The 18976-nt window shown below is 40.7% G+C and overlaps 2 protein-coding genes across 2 annotated transcripts; both read left to right on the plus strand.

Moving 5' to 3' along the window:
• The first annotated feature begins 6146 nt into the window (after positions 1–6146).
• Positions 6147–10460, plus strand: LOC123307478. The gene is made up of 2 exons (XM_044889805.1): positions 6147–6386; positions 10033–10460. Exons 1-2 carry the CDS (start codon positions 6233–6235, stop codon positions 10326–10328), a joined length of 450 nt encoding a protein of 149 aa, XP_044745740.1. The 5' UTR covers positions 6147–6232; the 3' UTR covers positions 10329–10460.
• A 71-nt stretch (positions 10461–10531) lies between these two features.
• On the plus strand, positions 10532–18560 carry LOC123307477. The gene is made up of 3 exons (XM_044889804.1): positions 10532–10806; positions 11503–11837; positions 18122–18560. Exons 1-3 carry the CDS (start codon positions 10671–10673, stop codon positions 18494–18496), a joined length of 846 nt encoding a protein of 281 aa, XP_044745739.1. The 5' UTR covers positions 10532–10670; the 3' UTR covers positions 18497–18560.
• Positions 18561–18976: the final 416 nt, after the last annotated feature.

Raw genomic sequence — 18976 nt, forward strand, 5'->3', positions numbered from 1 at the left:
TTCGTGCTAGAGTCCAAACACCCTATAAAATTCCTTATTTTCCAATGATTTCATGATATTATTTCATATTATTGGAAGTTATGATTTCGAGTTGTGAGGGATTTGAAATTGCCCTGAATCCGGTCGCATGAAATACTCAAGTGAAGGCTGATATTGCAGGAATCGAATATGAATAATTTAGCCTCTGGAAGGTGATCCTGAAAGGATCCATGGAAGCGGAAGTGCAGGGTTATTTATAATCCAAACAAGATATAGAAGATTTTAATATAAAATTCCGTGTGGAGTTCGCGAACAATATATATACCTGTCTTCCCGGTCCCGAAAATTTATAGAGAAACGTGCCTCCATATTTACCGAAGTTTACATAGAAGTAAATCACAGTCTCCAAAATGGCGAGATAAGCGGCATATATATCGCGGGCTTAGACCCCGAAGAGCAGTGTCTTCGAGCGAGTTAGCGTAGAATCTTCTAATAAAACTTTTAATTAGGCAGACATCAAGTTGCAATATAAGCCAACGCAAAGAACGATTATCGTCAATCACAGATTAAAAGCCGGCCTCTTCTTCTTTACACAGCGGGGTTTCATTCAACTCGGCGAACTGTCGACAGAGATTCTGCACAAACAAAACCGGAAAATTTTAAACTTCATTTCTTAAGTGTATAACTTTCACAATTTCGCCGGATTAGGCTTCACGTTGTTCGGGCTATGCTTGTTGCGGGAGGGGGTTATCGGTGTTTATACTGCGAAATTGAAATTTGATTGGGGGCGACAATTTGTCTCTGCTATCGAACGTTCGAACATAGAATCGATGTCATGTCATTTCTGCCCACAAACCGCAGGGTGAGAAGTCAAGAAGCCTATAGCTACTCTATAGTTTTTTCAGTCATTCTCCTTTAAGGCCCGGTACTTTCACTTTCGAATAAGTTTTATTCAATGTCAATAAGTATCTGTCAAATAATTTCCTATCTGAAGGATACCTTATTTCGTTGCTTTCAAATGGAATTATTTGACGAATAACAATTCTATGAAAACACAGTATACTACTCATAGACATAGAGACATAGACAAGACTCATAGACATAGAGAGTCTCTATTTCTATGATACTGCTTTTCACTGATTAATGTAAAATAAGACACAGCATTGTAGAAATTGTCATAATTCCAACTAGAAAGCAAATATTTCGTGAAAATCACACAAAGAATAACCATATATCAAGAATCTAAAAAATTCAACCAATTATGACATACAGACATTCGATCTATAACAAATAAAATCTTATTAACGAGTTTCAATGACAGATTTATTCGATGAATAACAGGCCTAAGTGGACCTTGAAAACCCAAAAATACTGAAAATTTTCCAGCAGTTGAAAGTGCAAGATTCAGTCAATCTATCTACCTATCTAACTCCGATTGTACGGGTCAAAGACTCACCCTGTAATAGTTTTTATCCTTGGTACATAAATGTCTATTTGATTTGTTTCAAAAAAAAAAACTTGGATTTGTTTGAGATTGAAGAAGCCCAAGATCTCTCACATGTTTTATGTTCAGTGAAATGGATCAATTTGAATAAAACTTCGCATCACAGCTCGAAAAAACCGTATATTTCATACAGCTAGATCCCAATGTGCGAAACTCCGCGAAACAGCTGAAGACATTCAACCTCAAATCGACCTATACAAAAAGCCCAGCCCTGAAGTCAATACCGACGAGAGTCAATCAAAAGAAGATGCCTCCGATCTCAAATCGGCAGCTAGCTTTATGAAAAAACTTTCAGCGAGCTGTCATACTTCGATTCCCCGTGTCTAGAAGAGACCCTCTCGAAAAAGTTCGCGGAACGACCACCACTGTCATCGGGATCTAACCCCGCGAAATTATACAGACGTCGATGTCTGATTACTCCATGGCGCAGCTATTTGTCCGCTTTGATAGAGCATTGCGGCAACGATTCGATGTAATTAAGAGACTTTCTGAACTTTCTCGTGTCTGGGCCTAGGGTCGCGGCTCCTCCGGCCCTCCAAATTGAATTGCCGCATACATAAAGCCTTGATATGGGGTGCTCGAAAAGGAGGACTCTGAGGAAAGTTGTCGAATCTATTACTTTAACACCGTACGTTACCCCCACACGCTGTTAAATATGCACCATGGGGGACCAGCATTGGGTTGGGGCAATTCAACAGCAGAATAGATTCAAGAACATATTCGAGAAATGAGTGGGAGAGATGTGAAAAACGAGAGAGCGAAAGAAAGTATTATTTACCTTGCGCTTCGATTAAATAGCTAATAAACAATAAAATCAATCCTCATTTGTGTCGAATTCGAATGTACCAAAAATTCCTTAAACAGCGGGTTGAAATAAAAACAAAACTACTCTTTCTCACTGCAAATCCCTCTTGGAAGTTGAACAGAAAATTGTATAAAGAAAGCCTTCAAACAGATATCAGCCTGGAGGATGAAACTCTAGAACAGGTCGAGCAGTTCAAATACTTGGGAAGCTTCATAAATACTAGGGCTAATCTAGACACGGAAATACAAAACCGTATCAATTCGGCATCACGGGCATTCTGGCAGCTAAAGGACAGAGTGTTTCAAAATCACGACCTCAATCTGAACACCAAGACAGCTGTTTACAAAGCAGTGGTCCTCCCAACGCTTCTTTACGGAAGCGAAAGCTGGACGCCCTACAGGCGACATATTAAACAGCTTGAACAAACGCAACAACGTCATCTAAGACAGATAATGCACATCAGATGGTTCCACAAAGTTTCGAATACAGAAGTCTTGCAACGGGCGAGTTGTAAAACAATTGAGACTCAAGTAACTAGGGCCCGACGAGAAGGAGCGGCCACATTCTGAGGATGTAAGACACAACACTCCCCAAAATGACTCTATATGGCGAATTCACTGAGGGAGCCCGGAAACCAGGAGGCCAGTATAAGCGGTTTAAGGATACACTACATAAATCCCTAAAATTAGTTAATGCCAATCATAACTGGGAACAACTAGCGTTAGACAGATCACAGTGGAGGTCTTTGGTACACGGTTACAATGGAGAATCGAGAAGGATACAGCGGCGGCCAGATCTGGTTGGTGACTATACATGCCCTGAATGTGGAAGGATCTGCAGGTCACTGTTGGGTCTCTTCAGTCACAGGAGGGTACACAGTCGTAACTAGCCCTAAGAAAGTCTGTTCGCAATTTTTTTTTCTTCTTTTTTTAGATTTATTCCCGGTAACGGGATACAGCAATGAATGAATGAATGTATAAAGATACTGGAAGAAATACAGTAAGCAAATGGACTGAGCTCCAAACCAAAGCTTCTTGCTTGAATAGAGAATATCAAACTTACTAACCATTCGTTATGAGCTAAGGCTGTCTGCAATATCACAAAAAAGGGGGTGGGCAAGCAGCAACTCATAAAAATCACCGGTCCTTCAAATTCAAAATCAATACAGCCATATCTTCAAATGAATGAAGATCACCATGAAGATGCAGCATTCTCAAACATCCTCTTCTGCCATTGATGCTGATAGCTAAGTGTGTATTTCACTGCAGTTCCTGCATTTTTTGATTCAGTTTAACCATCAATAAATAGTTTCGTTATTTTCTTACATACACTTTCATAATATATAAATGAAAAATATTAAAGCAAAGGTTTTTCTGCGTCTCCTCATAATCAAACTAGACGGCCCTTTGAGCTTGAAGTTTCCTTTAGTGTCATTTTATTTGCCGGTTTCATAATCAAACCTAAAGTTGCTCTAATTTTGCTTAAAGCTTCCTTTAGTGTTAGTTTAGTAGGGTTGAAGGAAGTTTTAAAATTGAAGGGACTTTAGGTTTGATTATGATGCCGATCATTAGTAGGGTTGAAGGAAGCTTTAAAATCGAAGGGATTTTAAGTTTGCTCTTGAAGTTGTTCGTAAGAATCGATAAATTAATAACGTCATTTTGACAAGTTAACAGTTTATTCGAAAGTATTCGTTAAAACAACAATCATCAAATTGAGGAAGCACTTGGTATGATCATCTGCCCATTTGGTATGATCCGTTCTCCTGTATAAATGTTCAAAATTTGGTTCCCCAAGCAACACCCGAAACCCAATGAGAATTTTCTTCCCAGATCCCTCACAATAACTCCAGCTATAAGTGTGGGAATACCGCTGTCGCGCCAAATATCAACAGCAGTTTCATAAATTTATAGGTCCGCATTTAAATTGCTAATGCATCCAGAGTTTCTCCAAGCTGTAAATACACGGTCCGACGAAGGTTGAGTTAGGAAGCCTCGGTCCGAATCTTGCTGGTAATCATTATCTTTACGAACAATATCACCCTGCGACATTGCCCGTGTTATAACTCGGCCATTGTTCGTCTGCCATCTGACTGTCATCCTGTTGAGGGAATGTTGTAATACTTAACATATTGCACTCTATAACTACACAATATCAGACCCCCCATGTTAATTAACATTGTTTGTAGTTGGTGCATGAGACCGGACGGAAACTTCATTTACTATACAGGGATATATATTACAGGCTCATCCATGGACCTCTCCTATGTACTTCATTATTGGGACAGTTTTCTGGAGGTATTCAGTTTCCAATTAAATCTATATCCTGCCAAGGATATCTCGATGTGTTTATCAATAAACTATAGACCTGCCAACATTCGATATTTGTGCCTCAGGTATTGGTATCGGGGCTGAATATCTATGTATAATGAGTATACACACACGTGTCATGAAATGCAATATCCACATACACGAGGTGATGATATCAGAGGTGATCGACGAAGTTACCGCATCCATTTTCAGAAATCGTGATGATAATCAAACTAACAAACTTGACCTCTCGCTTGACTGGAAATCGTATTTAATACACTGCTCAAAAAGATTGTTTACTGTCCCATATCATATCTGAATGACTCTCTGCTGCTCTCTAAAAATTTCTGTCAAAATTCTTGTCGTTTGCGTTTCTAAGAATTTTGGATCAGCTTTTTTACCTTCTAAAAATCTTCTTCCATTCAAAATTAGCTATGGTTTTTGATTTCGATTGAAACAGAGGTGGTACAGTTTCTGTTCGGGGAGTCATTTTTTCAATAGACGTACAGAATTGTAAAAATTTGCAAAAACCTCCGAATTTTTCTGAAAAATATTCGATTTTAGGTGTACGATACATGGGACATTTTATATTGGTTATTAGGAGAATTAACGAGAAGAAATGGGATACCATTTGAAATGAGGAAGTTTCTATAAATTTTCTGTAGGAATTTTTCATCAATATCACTCTGAACAGCGTACAATGTGTAACTATTAAATGATAGTTCTTGAAAATTTCATCCTCCGAACCTTGAATTGTGAAGTCAAAGAGTGAAACCAACCATTCAAGATGAATTGTAGCCTCGTGAACACAGAAACCATTTCTATTTCTCGAGACGATGTCTTTTTCACGAGGACCTTTTCACAATAATGTTTTTTCCCATTCGATATTCCATTTTTCCTTCTTCCGGACCGGAAGAGCGGTTGTTGCCTCCTGGTGTTGAACAAACACCCCGATCTGTGCAGAACTTTTACAAACGGATTTTTACTCGTAATTTATGGCTGAACCCTTATCACCGAAACCGCAATGTAAATTCCTAAATAGGGCAGAAGCCTTACGCGTGGAGGAACTTTTGCTGCCTCGCCTTTCTTCCATTCAGAGAAATGTTTTTCTGCAGAATTGTTATCATGTCGTGTCTTCTTTCTTGAGTACATTTGATGTTTTTGGTATATTATTACTGATAATTCATTTTGATGATTTTGTATGAGAAAAGATTCCGATTTCAGCAAAACTATTCGAAAAATGTGCAGTTGAATTGAGATAATACTTACTGGAACATTCGCCATTTTGTAACATCGATGAAAGTCGAGTGAATGAAGGTCTTGTGATTCTTGAACGAATAGAGTTCGATAGGCGACAGAAAATAGCACAAGAAACAGAAGCGACCTATAGTGAAAGTGAGATTTTTCTTGAGGGTTTATATTGAAAAATATTTTTCGAGGCCATAAAGCCTCACTTCAGCCCGGTAGAAGTACCTCACGTAGAAGAAAAAGAAGACAAACACCGAAGAGAAATCTCTTTAGACCGAATGAGTCAAAATCTCTAGACCTGTCATACGTACTGACAGTAAAATATTTCGGGAACGATCTCTGTAAATTTTCAGTGGAAATACATCCTGATTCGTTGCTTGCTTGAAAAAGATGAAGAAGGAACTAAACATGATGAAAATAAATAACGCTATGAACCTCGTTAGACCAACAAGTAGAGCGAAGAGGCTAGATCCTAAAAAAGAAAAGAACTCAGTTGAACATACTTCTTCTGATCCAGCTGGTCCCACTCCATTCAAGTTTCCTTGTGAGTATCGATTACGATATTTTTTTTTTTTTGATAATGTGAGTCAATACTTTGTAGTTCCATTCAATTATAGACATCTTCCTCCAAGGTTTAAATAACATGTTCAACATCCATCTTCTCTGTAGAATTCTGGTATTTTTTTCAGCTTCGTAAAGATTTCTTGTTTTCTAATCACTGAAATAGTGCACCATAGTTTTGTTTACATCCGAATGATACAGAAATCTATGTTTGTTTGAACTACTTGATGTTTATTTCTCCCATAGACATATAGACATGGACTGTGCCTTTCCTTTCTATCTATGCATGAAATACGGTCAAGAAAAGTGACAGAAAGAAACTGAACATCGGGCAAGCAGTTGTCTTTTTCTAGAATTTTGATTGCTGCACACTCACCTCTATGGGAACAAAAAAGAGACAGGTAAATGCCCGACGATCATTTCTCTCTTTCTATAAAAAGCCAATTTCATGCTAAAATTGCTCAGTCCATGACTCTATGTCTATGATTTCTCCTGGGTTAACGTCAAAAATATTAGGTTAGGAAAATTACACAACTCTGCGATCTACTTTCAGGGAGTACCCCACCCCTAACATTCACAAATGTGAAAGGTCACCCTCGCTTTGTTCCATTTCCAAAATTGAACATCCCCCAGCCCATCGAGATATTATTTTTTGCCCGCGAAAAGGGTGTCTAGTGTCTCGGAATAAATTTCGCAGCCGCTGACTCGGAAAAACCAACTGAGATGATTATTATGAATAATAGACCCTGCCGTGCGTAATGAGACATTAAAAATCTCGAGGAGAATGACTCCGCTAATTTGCCATCTTGCTCTGTGCTCCGCGCTCTTATTATTTTCTTATTCTTCCACGTTGCAGCGCAGCCAGACCGCGTCATATTCAATTTAACCCGAAAGAGTAAGCCGGGGAAAATTACACAAAGAATTAATTCTCGGGACTGCCTTGCTGAACTGCGAACCGAATTAACAACCTCATAATATTTCATTATCATTTCGGACTGGAACTCTCGTCCTCCAGATGAAACGCCGCAAGGTTTGTGGTTTCGCCGAAATTTATGCGTGTTTTTGAGGGGCCATGGGCGAGTTTTTAATTCGGATAAGTTTTTCGGTAGATTTGGTGTTTGCTCACAGGCGAGCTATTTTGTCCACTGCCCGAACCGATCCCACACGGAGTTCTGCAGACCCTCAGAGGGTGGTTATCCTCTTAAGAGAATGTACACTACAGTTTTGCTGTACAAACCATGTGGAGACTAGTATTTCTGCTTACAGAACATAAAAAATATGGTTCTTATTGACAATTCGTTGCTTCATATATTCCCAATTCAATTTTTGAACATCTGCAGTGGGTGAATGAAAGATATTGCATGCTCTGAACAAAATCCCAGCTTATCTTTGCAGCAATTATTGCTCTCCTCGTGTCCACCACGTGGTTGTGCCAGAGAAAGTCCTTGAAATACTAATCCCTATGCTCCAGTGTCTGCAAAATCATTAGTTTTGACACCATAAAAATATCCCTTAATAGAAATCTCTCACTCGGAAACTGGGTTGGATCTATGAGGATATTGAATCAAGTAGACACAAATCTCTCAGCAAAACCATCGGATGTTATAACAGTCATCTTCGAGTTCGATACGCCCTTTGAAACGGTCATAGCTGACCGTCCTTGTGAAATGAGTAAATCGTAAATCGTGTGGACAAAAAAAGGCATCCACATGGTTTACTAATTGATCAAAATCAAGTAGCGGCATCGCTATTGGCGTATATGGACCTAAGCTGAGTATCTCTGAAGCCCTGAGAAGTGAACCCTTTATTTTACAGACCGCGACACTGTCTGTAAGCGTATGCGCTCAGAAGTGTCTTAAAATGAACCTCAAAGGGGCGCATATCTATATAACCACGGAGTGCCAGGCCACGCTGAGGTCCCTGGAATCACAGTAATCACACTGCTAGGGATCTCTGCTCATGAAAGTGCCCTAATACTATAAAGCAATTGGCCAGAGGCAATAAAGTGGCTCTACTATGGGTACCAGGGCATTGTGGTGTTGAAGGAAATGAAAAAGCGGATGAACTTGCAAGAAAAGCATCAAGGTTAACACCCGCTTGTCCTGAGCCTTTCTGTGGGCTTGGAAAAGACCAATATGTCGGTCCAACAATGGGAGTTGAACAACAGAATAACCCTCTGGAGAAACACTCCTGGACTTACTCAGTCAAAGAAATTCGTGTTGATTTCACCGACCTACACCAGAAAGCTGCTTAAGCTGTCACGAACTGAGCTTCGGTTGATGGTGGACTGACAGGGCACTGTCAATGATATTTGTACAGTTTGGAAAAGTCAGCAGATGAGATTTGTAGGCTCTGTGGATCAGACGCAGAAACTACTGAACACATGGTATGCAAGTGTCCAGAGCTGGCTGGCCTAAGAACCATTTATATGGGAAAACCGGTCCTGGATACTCACGAGGTAACGGCCAAGGCTCCTAGGGATGTTGTCGGTTTTATCAGCACCATTGACGACCTCCTAGGGTTTCTATAAATGAGTAGGATGGAGAACAAAAGATCTACATGGTCGCAGTTATCGAGAGGCTTACTGGTCCACAACTACCCCTGTTCAAATAATGAATAATATGTGAATCCGAAAGAAACGAAGGGCAAATACTGAGCCCTGGGTCACACCAGCATTTCCTCTGTGAAAATCAGAAGAACGTCCGTCGACAGCAACCTGTATACTCCGTCCAGAAAGGAAGTTTGAGACCCACTTCAGAGCCCAGGGGAATCTCTCCTGATGAATGCGGCTCACGTTTATCTCTGAAGCACCAACGTTCGGTTAAAAGGCCGCCAGAGGCGCATCTCTGGATTTTTATTCTTCCGTTCCCCCAATCCGAACAAGTAATTTCCGTGTCAACATACGGAGAATCTTTCCCTCCACTTCATACCGCGGCAATTATTCTGTTTTAATAAAACCGGGAAACGGTCAGTGTGCAAATCGCAATATTTACCGAGTTACCGCATCGTTTTTAATGAAACCAGAATCGAACAATTTTCTGCTGGAATAACTCACGTTATTGAAAAAACCGAGCCTCGATGTGAATTCCATTTTTTCGTTTGATATTGCTCAGCCGCCGCCTTGCAGGCCACTTTGGGGTCAACTTCCGACCGCGAAAAAATTTTCATAATTTTTGAACCGAGAGAAATAATCATTCGAAATATGAGAAAAAAATGTATATTCACCAATAAGACTTACTAGTTGCTAGTTCAATCAAAATTTTTTGACTTGTTTCGCGAAATAACGAGTGTAATACCAGTTATTCCATTTCTACCGAAACAAGGACTCCATAGATGGAGAATGCCAACATCACGAAGTTGACTGCACATCTTAAACATCCATAAGCTGTTTAAAGAGCAACTACAATACTCTAGTGAACGCCCCCAGGTAAAGTGTTACCGTCAGTGTATGATCTCCTGAAGTTCACAATGAGAATAAATATAAACTGCCTCTTTCCAATTAGGTCATCAGCAAAGTGATATAGTTTTGCCCTTCCTGTGCAAACAAATAGCTATATAAAAATATTAGGCTACTCAAACTTAATCGCATAGAAATATCGTACTTCACTGAGGCACTATCTTTGTTTCAGTAATAAGAAACGCCTTTCCCAGTAGAATAGAAGTGCTCAAACCGGATATCACGAAAATACCCATTTCCGAAATTCAACAACCGAAGAAAACTGGCCCCATCGATATATTTTCCAGCTTCCTAACCAACTGTTTCAAGAGCATCATAGCTCTTGGTGCAATCTACGTTTCCATAGACTTCGGCTGCTGGAATAAAACGTACTTGGAACCGATTGAAAATGATTCTCAGGATGCAGCAGAAGAAAAAGAATCTACTGAATGGGAACTGTTGGCGAATTATATTTCAGGAAGGTCGTAGAGTTTTTGTTTGCAGATATAATTATTGTTTACATGGTTTCTGTGATGTGAAATTCCATTTGTGATGAGCAGAATTTATATCTGTACCAGCTAAACTGTGTCTTGGGTGAATTAAATACATTTGCTTCGGTGAGTCGATGTTTCAACTAGCTCATTCTCGAATATCACGAAGATGGTCAGAGAATTTTTCCGAACATAAAAATGTATAGTCAATATTGAAAAAATCTACATTTTCTCTGATCTCAATTTCCAAGCAACAGTTCTCACATCGAGTCCAAGTGTCATGTCAAAAATGTGAAACGTCAAGAACTTTCGGAAACCACTCAAAATTCCAGTGCAAGAAATGAACAAAACCAAAAAGTATGCAGATAAAGCAGCAACTATTTTAAGGAAACAATGCAAGAAAAAAACGAACAAGCTGGTGTACACCGATTATCCAAAAGTACCACGAGGGCATTGTCAACCTGTGTATGTACCTAGTAAGTATTTTTAATGGAATTTCAGCTTTGAATGGAACGAGAAGTATGATTTGATATCGAAAGATTTCACGATATCGAAGATAATCACTAAACTTTGTTTTGTATCAGTCATTAGTACTTACTGAGTGTTCAGGTTTTCATATTATTAAATACTAAAGATTAATCAATTTATTAGGAAGCAGCACTAAGACATATTTACTGTGGTTTTTCTCTCTCTACTCTGTGGAAAAGTCAATCAGATTGTAGCTCACAGTTCTGTGGAAATGTCAATAAGATTGTAGCTCACAGTTCTGTGGAAATGTCAATAAGATTGTAGCACACATGTTGATGTTTTTTTCGAAGCATTATGCATCTCAGGGTTTTTAGCCAAAACCCATGATCAGCATCAAAGCATATGTTGGCCTTCGATGATTTGGTGATCTCAGGGTTCTTAGCCAAATTCTTAGCCAAAACCCATGACCCTTCGTTTTGGCTGAGGATGGAGTCAAAAGGCAAAAAGATGCTGATACACAACAGCCACCATCATTGACCATTGATTGTCTGGTGGTTGCTTAGCGATTAGTCGCCTTTATCTGTCTCCAAAAGACCTTTTTTCCCTTCCATGCTCATATGACAAGGTTAAAACCAAACCACCTCGCAATTCACATCTAGCACGAGACTTTCTAAGTTGCAAACTGACCTACCTCTAATTTTCAGAAATTTACAAACCATGCGGCACCAGAATACGCTACTGCACCGCCAAGGAGCTCAAGCTGATGGCCGGCAGACGTATGTGCGAGTGTCCGCGTCGAGGCAAGGCCTTCGAGACCGGAAGATTCATCGTGAACACCCTCAGGAACGCGATCAAGGCCGCTGCCATACTGGGCGTCTCGTACGTCACCTACGACATGGGATTCTGGGGTATTCCGAAGGACACTCAGAACACCTTCGCGGGCCTCTGTGAGGCGATGCCTTGTCGTATCGACCCGTGCAAGAGTTACGACTTCAAGCCGAGAAATCGGGAATGCGAGGAGACTTTGGAACTGCTGAAGGTGAGTGGAAGTTGGTTTTCACCGTTATCGGCGTTGTAAGCCCCCCTTGAATGAGACTCTACAGAGGGGCCAACTGCTGGGCACAAAAACGGTAGTCCTCATTGTCGTGGTGCAAAGACGTATCTTCCTTCGGGGTTCGTTGCACCTAGTCGATCAAACTAGTGCCATGACTTTATCCTTGCCGCTTTCACACTCTTCTCCAGAGGAAAATTCACTTATCCCAGATATCTCAGATATCAAAAGGATTAAGCTCTGTTGGAGCCCTTTCTAGGATTTCGGGCTAGTGGTGGTGGTCGTGTTCGGGCCGCTCCTCGACTTCCTGCTGTCGGTTGGACTCCTGATCCACCCGCACTTCTTGTCGAAGCAGACGGTGTTCCTCTACATTCCTCATGTACAGTTCTCGCCGTTCCCAGCAATACCGCCTTCTGCATGACTCTATAGCTTTTTCCGTCCAAGTATCCTCAAGTTCTCTGGTAGTTTCTTCGGTATCAGGCCTGCAGATGAAATGACAATAGGGATGGTCTTTATATCTTTCAGCTTCCACTGTCTCCTGGTTTATTCCTAGAGATCTGTGTATTTTGAAATTTCTTCAGTGTGTCTATCTACAAGATTGTTATTATTTGGAATTGCCACGTCGATGAATAGTGCTCTGTCCTCATCCTTATTCCTTGTTGAGCAATATGAGGTCTGGTCTGTTGTGGTTATTTTCCGGTTTGTGAGAACCGTGCGATCCCAGTAGAGCTTGTGATGTTCATTTTCCAATTATTATTATTATTATTTGAACCGGGGTCGTTGTGGCTAGGTTAGCCTTTCGGGAACTGGGACCATGTAGATCTTTTGTTCTCTACCCTACTTATTCATAGGAACCCAATGAGGTCGTCAATGGTGTTGATAAAACCGACAACATCCTTAGGGTCTATTATTATTTGTACCGACAGTGTCCTGTCAACAGTCCCACTATCACCCGAAGCTCAGCTCGTGACATCTTAAGCAGTTTTCTGGTGAAGGTCGGTGAAATCATCACGAATTTCCTTGACTGGGTAAGTCCAGGAATGTTCCTCTAGAGGGTTTCTCTGTAGTTCAACTCCCATTGTTGGACCCTTGCCATATATTGGTATTTTGCAAGCACACAGAAAGGCTCAGAGCCAGCAGGTGTTAACCTTGATGTCTTTTCTGCAAGTTCATCGGCTTTGTCATCTCCTTCAACACCACAATGCCCTGATACCCATAATAGAGTCACTATATTGCTTCTGGGCAGTTGCTTTATGGTATTACGGCACTCTTATGTAAGCAGAGGTCTTTGACTTTTTCATTTCCTTCAACACAACAAGTAGAGTCGCTTTCTTGCCTCTGGCCAGTTGGTTTATGGTATTACGGCACTCCCATATCAGCATGGTTCCAATAAATGGTCCCATATTGGGCTGAATGAGTGGTCTTTCGATTTTCATGAGCTGCAGTTGTTGAGGCTGGTTTTCGTGTCACCATTTGGTGTTTAAAGCCTCCAGGGCGGGTTTATTTGTAGATTTCGAAGGGTGTTGAGTCCCACTGCGACCCTTAGATCTATGGTGATCCCCATCAGAGCTTTTTTCGCCTCAATGTATTCTTCAGCTTGCCATTCAGTTCATAGTTTTAATGATCTTCGTTCTATCACCAGGTGATCTAGAGATTTATCCTTCCCATGTAACCTGCACTCGTACATTATAGCTAGTCTCGTTCTCACCAGATGCTCACTCGATTCCAGAGTGGCTGATGAGAACCCCGACTAGGCAGACCTTGCAATTCTTACCTATTTCTTCAAATCAGGGATATACAATGTTCTTGGAAGGTGCTTCGTCATCAAAAGTTTATTGATTCTTATGTTAGACCATGTCGAAAGTCATGATGAAGCAGGTCTCGAAAAACCTTAGGATTTCATTCAAATTTTTGGATGAAATGAAATTTTTGATTTTATAAATACTCCCACGTCAAAACGTTCTGAGTATCTTATAATAAAAAGAACCCTGGTGATGTATGAATGATAAATTAAGGTGGCACACACCAAGATCAGGAAGAGGGTGGGCGACTGGGTAGCATTGTGCCTTCAGGCACACCATTCCGCAAGGGTGGAGGATGTTTGTCACAACAGAAACATCGCTAGAACTTATGGTTCTAAGTGATGGTCGGTACAGTCCTAGTGAGAACAGAGAGGAATTCAACGTGAACGAAACGGTCACGGGAGGTAGACGTGACTTATAGCGAGAATCAACCTTTATCGTCCCGGTACGGGCGGGGGATCAGTGACCCGACCGGAATAATCCGAAAAATCTATCCCGACTAAGCACCCGCCGCTTTGCCTACGGAGCGAGCCGTCCGATAAAAATAAGAACCCCCCGAATATCCGACCCCAGAGTTGTTGACACGGTCCCGTGGATAAACGTACCTCTACACATACACACACACACACGAGGGCTTTGTCACACGGGAACGGCGAGTACAAAGGAGCCCCCTCGCGGCGGGGTCGGACACTGAGGGGGCGGGAAGCGTGGAAACGATCTCTGTCAATATTATGGTTCAATCTAGGCCTACTACGTTCTGCCAGATCGGAGCGCGAGGACGCGTCAGGACGGGGAGAAAGGTTTCACGCGGAAGGTGAGACACGGGTCGGATTGATGCGTTTCCGGCGTGTTTTCGTTGGCCGAGCGACGGGAAATGCAAAACACAGGATACTGCTAATAACGCGCCAGAGGTAAATGAACATTCCGTACGATTTGAGCACTTTTTTTCAATAGAAACCCTTTGGGACGGAGATTATAGAGTAGAAAGATGGGAAACGAAGCGACTTGATTGATGTGAGCGCCATCTGTGTTTCAAATGTGTTTCTAAGACCCTCAAAGTGGTTAAAATATTAATTCGAGGGCCATTCACAGGAACTTATGAAAATTTGTAAGATTTCAGACATTTTGATCAAAGAGGTTTTGAATGTTTAGGTTCTCGTACCGCCTTTTGTTTATCTAGCTCGATCTAGTTGCTGATTATTGAATTTTTTTGTCTGATTTCTTGGTGAAAACCTTGCATGGTGAAGAACTGTAGATCGAATAACATGGATTTTCCAAAATTAAGTTTTTTACTTCACTAAGGAAAATGGAGATGTAAATATCAAAACTGGTAACACGTGACTCGATCATTGATTTTTATTTTCGGTGCTACGAAGTGGATAAACTTTTCAGGGCATAAAGGCCTGCAGACACTACAAACTACACCATATGCAGTGAACATTTTCATGCAATTGAGAACTGTTCATCCACAAATATTGTTGTATGCACGAAACATCTCTTGCATGAAGGGCCCTTTTAGGGGAATTGATGACTTTCACACCTCCATTCAAAAATTATCAATTGCTACTCCTTCAATATATTCAGAAATGCACATTTTTTATTAATTTCGATAAGGGAATCTAGTGACTGTCAAATTATTTTTGGAAAGTTGAGGTTTTATGTGAGTGTTTTGTTCATTCATTAATTAATTTGTATATTGTGTTATAAAGAGGCCATACCATAAAGAAATGATAATGAAAATGAAAATATACTGACGGGCTAAAATACAGGTCTTGTATACCTCTGTAAGGATTTTTTGATTGTGCTTCTGAAACACCTTTGACGTAAAGCAGATCACCATATACTTTTATGTCCTCGTCAAAGCTCTCTTTGTTGTCCATAAATTTGAATTTCTGTAAATTTCTTATAAATTGCAAATAAAAATATAGCACAACAGCGTATTTCATTGATATCATTTGATTCCAAATAATGTTCAGATGAAAACTAACATCCTAGTCACAAAACAAAATCACACTTCTCTTTTGTCGCTCAGGATGTTTGGTTTTTGAAGCTGAGGATCTGGAATAATCATAATGACCTCGGTGCTGAATGGCGTGTTCTTTTCATCTTCTTTGAACCAGATCCAGATCTTATACGGTCTCGTAAAAGGATGCTCTAGTGTAGAAACTGTGAAGAGCGAAGAAAGCTGACGAAAAAATTCTTACACCTCCTTGTGAGTCGAAGGCCACCAAATCAGAGGTGGAAGACCCAGAGATGGGGATAGCAGAAACAACAACTCTCGAGATACTTACAGCTGGGAACACAGAAAGTTGTCTCAACGTAAATGGTGAAGGGAAAGAAATAGAAGCTTCTGAAAACTGCAAAAAATTACACTACTAAAATGTCTAAATCAGACAATTACATTTTACATTAAACGATGAAGCTTTTGAATGCTGCTCGTGGATGATGCAGATCTCCACGTGACCTGGGTAGACATCAAAAGTCTTCCAACCGATTTTTGAAGAAGGTTCATCTTCTCTCAATCCTCCAGCTTCCTGATATCCAAATATCGATTCTTCGCCGCCATTCTTCACATTTTTGCCGTATCCTACGTATGTAGAAATAGAAAAAATATTCTCCGGATAAGAGCGTCGACGTTTCTCGGCTCCTGAAAAAAAACCTGCCGAGCACTTACACATCTCCGGGGAACTGATAGCGTTTCTCACCTCTCGCACCAACGGAAAATCGCTACCTCGTCCCCATATTCTGTTTATGTCATCATTAAACAGTCGGATCTGCACGGGAAAGAGAACCCGCGCGACCCCCCATCAATATGCAAGAGGCGCACAAAACGACACGGAAGCGTAGCGATAAAAATCGACGAAACGTCGAAACATATTATTATTATACTCCAGTCTATCGAGGAGAGGCCTTGTGATGTCTTCCGGAGCCACTTACTCCACGTGGTAGACTTCGACGGACCGTGAAAGGATTCGAATTTTGTTGTTTTATCGGAAGGGATGATACGGCGCCGGACGGATCATGCTTTCGTCCCTTGCACGGTGTTTATTTATGGAGTTCTCTCGGTAATGGTGTTTCTTTAGTCGGCGGGATATATTGCCAGAGTCAGTTGATCTTGGAAGTTTATGATGATGCGAAATATCTCATTGAACTTCATGCCTTATGGCTCTTGTAAGGTTTCGTTTTTTCTCTTCCATGCTACCAGACAAAGTTTGGACAACACGAAAGATATACATGAAATAAATCTTTTAACAGTGAGAAGCACTCACAGACACTGTTCTAGGATAATCTAGGATTTGATATTACATCAACAAGTTCGATACTTTCCACAAATGCACTAAATCTCCAATTTTCCACCATAAATTGAAAAAATAACATCTTCCTGATAATAATTCGCCTTCTTTTCTGCACTATTAAAGTAGGCTGATGAAGCTCTAGCAAGCGTTTTATTGTTTCTTTTTCAATTGGCTGCACTTCTATCTAGAGGCTGTTTTCAGAAGGCGAAGTATGTTCTTTGAGTTGTCTATCCATTACCCACTAATCTCTGTTGCGTACAGCTGCTCGAATTCTTATAGGATCTTATAGGGGTATTTCTTGTTCGTTAAGGCTACTGAGGTTTTTTGGATTATGCTACATGTTTCTCGCAATTGTCAAACCCTTTTCCTCCCCTTTAAAAATAGCTCCATGTCCACAAACATTGGAATTACAACAGAACATACGTTGAGGTACAACATCTATATACAAGTCCTACGTGAACACGCTGTTGCACAGGCCTATAATTTATATTTTGGTGAGGGGGTTATATTCCCTTATGACCTGGAGGTCAATTGTGCCTGGTTCTCCAACTCCAGAGTTCCAATGAACTCCAGTATCTCAGAGGCTTTCAAAGAGGCTAAGTACTCATTCCTCCTATAATTTCCTCGTCTAAGACATTCCTCGCGCAGGCTTGCAATGGCAAGGCATTCTCTAACCAGGTGAATAGGAGTTTCCTACTCCACAGAATCTATACTCGTCATTTTCTGATAAGCCCATTCTCATCATATGTTTTCTGAAGAATGACAATGTCATGTGAGGAGGTGTTACTTATTCTTACTGAGATCCGAATACTTATTTAATCTTACAGTTTCAAAATATGTTTGGGATGATCGGATGATTCCTGAAACATTCCTCCAGTGTGTTTATACTCGGTTGTTTCATTTTTTAAAGCTCTTTCTCATAGATGCATACAACAGGAAGGTCCTGAGCCAGTTTGTAAGGTTTGTGATGTGTTTCTGATGAGTCTGATTGTCCCAGGGTGATCAGGAACCCAAACTAAAGGGACCTTGTCGTTTTCGCCTCTTTCTTTTCAGCTTACTTCAGATGACAAAGCCTAGAGAGCCTAAACATGGTTACACCATTGAGTACCAACCCATTCATAATATTTATTGTCCCATCGGCCAACCAGTACATGATTTTCATCTCATTTTGCAGGTTTCGCCGCATGATCCTTGCTCTTGCGACAACCCCATACCCGTCGACATGGAAAAGTGCTGTTACAAAATGAAGCAAGTGTGGAACCACACGGTCATCTTCGTCTTCGAGGGCATCGCCAACGCACCGGACAACGTGATCAACTTCGTTGCTCGCAAATGGCAGGAGTTCATGACGAAGGAGTGCGATCCCTGTAGGCGCATGGGGATGGATGAGGATGAATTTCCGCTTCCGGAATGCAAGCTTGAAGATGATTACGACGAGAAGTACTCCAAGGAGATGGAGGACGAGTGTGAAGCTGTACAGAAGGAACTCAAGGCGTACCTTGAGGAGGAAGAGGGTGGAGAGTCCAATCTTCCGCCTTGTGGTTATTGACATTGTCTGTTCATTTTAATCAAGTAACTGATGAAGGAATAAAAATAAAAGTCATAACTATGCTGCTTGTAGGTCTTTTGAAAGCCTCATCATGTACCAATTTGTTCAATTTCTTTTAGTCTTGTTCTAGATGTTGAAAAACATTGAAGTGGCAGGCAGGGATATTTTGTCGCAAATACATTGTTACAAGTTGGTACTAGATGAGTTGCTCTTTTAGAATATGTACCACGTTTAAGGCTATGATGAATTTTCTGAGAGGTACGCGTGTCGAAATGTTACCTTCGAAAAATTCCCAAAAAGATGAGGTCATTCACAAAATTGTCAAGATCGAATACGTGCATCGAACTCGTTGAAATTTTGAGATTTGTCACTAGAAGAGTGGCTATTTCAGAATATGTATCACATTTTCATCTACGGTAACTTTTATTGAGAGATAAACGACTCGAAAGCTGACCTTCGAGAAATCCTGAAAAAGATGGG

This window comes from Coccinella septempunctata, chromosome 2, assembly GCF_907165205.1.
Source record: "Coccinella septempunctata chromosome 2, icCocSept1.1, whole genome shotgun sequence".
NCBI lineage: Eukaryota > Metazoa > Arthropoda > Insecta > Coleoptera > Coccinellidae > Coccinella > Coccinella septempunctata.